This window comes from Galeopterus variegatus, unplaced genomic scaffold, assembly GCF_000696425.1.
Source record: "Galeopterus variegatus unplaced genomic scaffold, G_variegatus-3.0.2 Scaffold12842, whole genome shotgun sequence".
Classification (NCBI taxonomy): Eukaryota; Metazoa; Chordata; class Mammalia; order Dermoptera; family Cynocephalidae; genus Galeopterus; species Galeopterus variegatus.
Window position 1 is genome coordinate 3,677 of NW_007738953.1, and position 5,398 is coordinate 9,074.

Here is a 5,398-nt window from a genome sequence, read left to right on the forward strand (position 1 = left end):
CGGGTGCTGCAGGTTGTTGCACGAGCCGTCGGGGGCGCGGTACTTCCCGTGGAAACACAGGTCCGAGCAGTTTGGAGGAGGCCTGTGGGCTGTGCATCCAGATAAATTGGCGATGAGGCGGAGGTAGCGCGGGGACACCAAGTCATTGTAGCGGAATTCTGCAAGGCAGAGCAGGGACAGCAATGAGGAGAGCGGTCCTGGAGGGAAAGCGGAGACCCCGGCACTCCAGGTGCTGTGGGGACCCGCCCCCGGCCTGTGCAGATGCCCATTGGGATACAAGGAAACGTTCTTACACAAAAGAAGGGGCAGTAGTCACATAACACTAGCTGTATCCAAAAGATAGCGCGGTTACTGAGGGAAGAGGCTGTCTCGTGATCAGGGGCTGACTGCTAGAACGAACAAAACGTCAGGAGAAACGTGTCGGCTCCTGCACAATTCCTGACTTCACAAATACAATGTTGGTTGGGATTTGTTCAACCTCATCAAAGTATGGTTTTGTCAACTTTGTTTCCCTTTGAGATTTCTTTCTTTCCAGTTTGGTGCTCTTAGAGGACAAGGTCTAAGATATGGATCTTGTGAATATTAACCCACATCATACTTGACAAGGAGGGATTAAGCAATAACCTTCCAAATTACTACAAGCTGTCACTCCTGAAGAATGCACAACACAACACAGGAAGTGACCTGGAGCCACACCTTCTAACAGGGCATACAATCGCAGCGTTCTCCCAGTACTGCAAAGACAACTCACTGCCATACTTAACTAAGAGTCACTATCCCTAATTAATCATCAGAAACTGGCTAACGATACCAAGACCAACACTTTATCTGTTAGCCTTTCCCTGGCTGGAACCTTGGCTACCTCGATCTTGGGCAGATGCAAGAATCTTCCTGTATATTGAGATGTGGATACTGAGTTAACTTCTAGGCAAGCTGCTCCTGGCAGGAGAAAAGCCTTAACTTTATAAATAATGAAACAGGTAAAACAGCATCATGTTTTTTTCTTGGGAAAAATTGTTAAAATTCTTGAATACTTGAAATGAGAAGATCTATCCAGTTTGATGATCAGCACTGGATGCATACTGAAGCAAAACTAAATCTCTGTAGTTATTATTGCTTCTCATTTTATAATTATGAACCTAGACTAAGTTATTCTTTAAAAATATTTCTTCATCTAATAGAAATGTGTGAGTAGGGAACTCAAAGACTGCCAGAAAGACCTGCAGGCCTGGCTTTACCTGCAGCTGAGGAAGGAAGAAGAGCTGGCCTTTTTGCAGACTGGACCACGGCTAACTCACACCTGGCCTGATTCAAAGTGAAGGAGCTGACATTTAAATAGAGTGATCGTATGTGCTAATATGGAGACTTCACTGGACATTTTGTTAGGGAAGCTCTGAAAACCCACGACAAAACGAACCACTAGGGACAGTCACATGTAGTCACTTGGTAGTACTTGTACAGAGCACCTAAGGGCATAGACTCCTGCCCCACATGCCAGTTTATTTTCTGAAGGAGACTAAAGAAAGGGTGGGCCTATGGGAATTGTGTCACACTTGCAGCAAAGGGTCATGTTCACCTATTTTATTTTGAAGAGAAAGACTCAGAAAATCTGAAAGCTTTCTATATCATCTCATTTGACATTTACTAAGTGGATTCTGGTTTGGGAAAGAAATAACGAGAACTTGAATGTAGCAACAAAAAAAAAAAGAGTAGGGAGGGATATAAATGTTATAGATGTTGGAAGGAATTTCGAGTAAATTCACTGAATGATTTGGGTGGTTACAGTAGTAGAAGAACATTTCCTGGGAATAAAGCATTTCTCCCTAAGCAGTAGTAATATGTTTTGGATTTGAAAAGCAAGTTCACATAAAATGGGTCCCCTAGATTTGTTCGATGTATATAACTGGCAAAAGTTGAGGCGAGTTTGAATGTATATTTAGCATCCTTACGTTTGAATTACAGCTCATTGAGAAACATCTGTATTTGTTTGGTAAAAGTAGTAAGTAAATTAACTTCTAAATCACATGACATCTGGAGATGAAAAGTTCAGTATTCGTTGCTGAGGCAGTGGTCAGCTGGGCTGCGGACATGAGGCTTACAACATAACGGCCCACAGGCTGACCTCTGCCTTCCACATCGACAGTCAGGCCCTGCTTCACACGTTCCCGGATCAGCTGCAGCGTGTGCTCAAAAATCTCCCCTGCTCTTGCTGTCTGCACAGTGAACGGGTCACTCGGGAAACGGAACTGAGTCAGCAGATCACTGGGGGTGCGAGGTTTTCTGCAAATGACAAAGACACGACTCTTTGCAAGGCAAAACTGCAGAATACATAAAGTTTACATATGCTGTGCCTTTAAGAAGACATTTCCCAATGTTCGAAAAGAATGAAAACTCAACCACTGGAGCACAAGCTCTGCAGGGGAGCTGTGGGTTCTATTTTGTTAACAACTGAATCCCAAATGTCACTCACAGTGCTGAACTCGACAAAATTTTTTTAATGAATTTACAAATTAAACATAGTTTTCTATAAAAAGCAACATTTATGGTAGGACCTATAAACTCGGGGTGGGGGGGTCCTTACATGAGTTCTAGAGGGCTCAGAAAACCCTCTGAAATAGTGTGCCAAGCTCTCTGTTTGCAGGCCTTGGAACTTTCTGTCTTCTCTTTCCCTGAAAGTCACTGCCTGGAAATTTCCCCTAGCTTTTAGAATCCTGTTCAGCCATCACTCTGCACAGTCTCCCTGATAGCTCTGACAAGTCATCACTCCATCTTCTCTGTTACTTCTGTAATGGAACATTAATACAGACATCGCTTATGCACGCAGCAAGATGTACTTAAATTGCTGACATATCGTCTCCTCTACTAAAGAAAGACCTAGGTTAGAGAAGAGATGATGCCCTGTTCATCTTAGTATCCCGAGTACCAAGCGCACTAACCAGCACACAAGAGTGGTTTATGCACATTTGTGGAGCTAAACGAAACAAGTTAAAAAAAAATTAAAGTCACTGTGAATGTGCAACAAACTATTTTAGAGGGATTGGTCAACTGAGGCACACATCTCATCCTCTATGTCCTGAATCATAATAACTTTAGACAATAGAATAATACAAATAGTTCACTTGAGTGAAGCACTTTCTATCCACCAGGCACTGTTGAAACACTTTTTCTGTATTATCATATTCTATCCTTCTAGAAAGTGCATTCATGAATCAGATCCTATGGTTATCCCAATTTTATAGGCAAGAAGCCTGAGGTACAAAGACTTTAAGTCCCCTGCCCAAGGTCACCAAGACAGAAAGTGATGAAGCAAGAAACCCCAATAAGGATTTAAATCGGCTGTGTGGCTCTAGACCATGAATCCACAATCACCAAGTCATATTCTTTGTGGATGTTCAGGAAGCTGACCAACACTTGATTATGGCATTTTAAGATGTCACTTTTTGATCAATGATTGCAAATACTGGGTATGTACTTTGTTTGACTATGAAAACAACAATCTTCTTTATACATTTTGCTGCTCCAAACACAAAGCAATTTGTGGGATTGGAAGGTTTGACTAGTCTAACGTTTTGATTCAAATTAAAGCAAAATGCTGTATATCATGAACAAAATTTTTAGGGCCGACCCTGTGGCGCATTCGGGAGAGTGCAGCGCTGGGAGTGCAGCAGTGCTCCCGCCGTGGGTTTGGATCCTATATAGGGATGGCCGGTGCGCTCACTGGCTGAGCGCGGTGCGGGCGACACCAAGCCAAGGGTTGCGATCCCCTTACCGGTCACAAAAAGGACAAAAAAAATTTTTTTATCTGTGGGCTAGCATTTTGTAACCAGGTGTGTTCAACTTGACAGTCAGTCACTCTCAATTCACAGGTTGCAAGAGTGCTGAGTCTGGTGCCGTTTGCAGGGGTTGCTGACCTAGCAGAGCCCATTGCCTGGTGTCTGTTGTCATACTGTCAAGAGTAGATCTGTGGCATAAATTAATGCCAGTTAGGTTCTATGTGGAACAAGATTCCTCCTCTTCGAGGCTGAACTGACAATGATGGCTAGCCCAGAGGGTGGCACACACAAGGACAAAAGAAGACACTCTGGCAATCTTAGGCACTGTCCCTGTTGTGATTTATGGAGATTATACAAACTACGAACAGACATGAAAACAATTTTGCAATCTATATAAAATAAATTCTTACTGTGAAAACAAATGTCTTCGTGTGGAGTTAATTGCACTGTCAACCCTCTGCACAGCAGCAAGAATGGAAGACTCAACAAAGGCATCGCCAGCTTGTCTGTCCTGTGTTGCTTTGAAAATCGATTCCATGATAAAAAAAATATCAAAGAGACCTTGAAGTTATGAATGATATGACATAAATGGCATTACATTTTTAAAAGGACAACTTTTAAGACAATAAAAATGTTGTACAATATCTACATGATAATGTTCATTGCAGAGAAGTAGATAATTATCCTGAAGCAAAGCTTCCATTAACAACAGCATTGTTATTTAGGGAATTGAAGCATTTCAAAATCTAGTAAAACTATGTGAATATTTCCTTTTTTACAGCACTATTCGAATGGGATCCATGTTTGTTAGCAATTTGTCATCTTGGGAAAGATATAAAATGCCTATCTCTTTAGCCACCTCACTTTAATGTTAAACATTAAAACAAAGTAAATAGTATTACATCCCCCTAGAGGTTTCTTAAAGAAAGAATTGAACTCTCAGTAATGTTTCAGTGAAAAATAATCCATGCTCTTTCTATAGCTCTCCAATGTGTGAGAATTCTGCAAAATTGAATATTATAGAGAAAAGAAGCTATTCACTTAGAGTTGATTATCTCCAACATACTGAGTTTTCTCCAGATGGTGATTTAAAACATTTAATCTCAAAGGAACAAATACTGGATAAAAATGATCATGAATAAATATTTAAAAACTCATATAAGAGAAATAATCAAACAAATCCGTAGTACCGAGTTCATTTTTGAGATATTAAAAGTACAATAAAATTTATATGACACAATGAAATAGCTTTTAAGAGTGTTAAAGACTGAAAGCAAGAGTACATACAGCCTCAAAAATTGGGTTTGAAAATGATATCATTAAGAGAAAATAAAAGATTAAAAAATAGGGTGTGTGTTTTACATATTATCAAAAATAACTAATGATAAAGTAACTAATGAAGCCTAAGCAAGTTAGTACCACAATCTAGTAAGAAACTTTTATATATGTATGTGTGTGTGTGTGTGTGTATATATATATATGTATTTGTGTGTGTATATACACATTTATGCTTATATATTTTGCAGTAGATAAGTCCATATAGCATTCCACATCTAAGAAGTACAAGAAAATTCCTTTGTATTATGACAATCTATACCCACTAGATTGGTTTATTGTCCAAAAAG

At 40.2% G+C, this 5,398-nt stretch overlaps 1 protein-coding gene across 1 annotated transcript in view; it reads right to left on the minus strand.

Annotated features, from left to right (window-relative positions):
- LOC103581348 (peroxidasin-like protein) overlaps nt 1-5,398 on the minus strand; it is a gene marked incomplete at its 5' end in the record, with an annotated part of 16,687 nt that overhangs the window by 2,235 nt on the left and 9,054 nt on the right. The window contains 3 exons of the mRNA XM_008563208.1: nt 8-158; nt 2,123-2,280; nt 4,184-4,292. Coding sequence (XP_008561430.1) covers nt 8-158; nt 2,123-2,280; nt 4,184-4,292 — 418 coding nt within the window. The remainder of the gene's footprint in view (nt 1-7; nt 159-2,122; nt 2,281-4,183; nt 4,293-5,398) is intronic.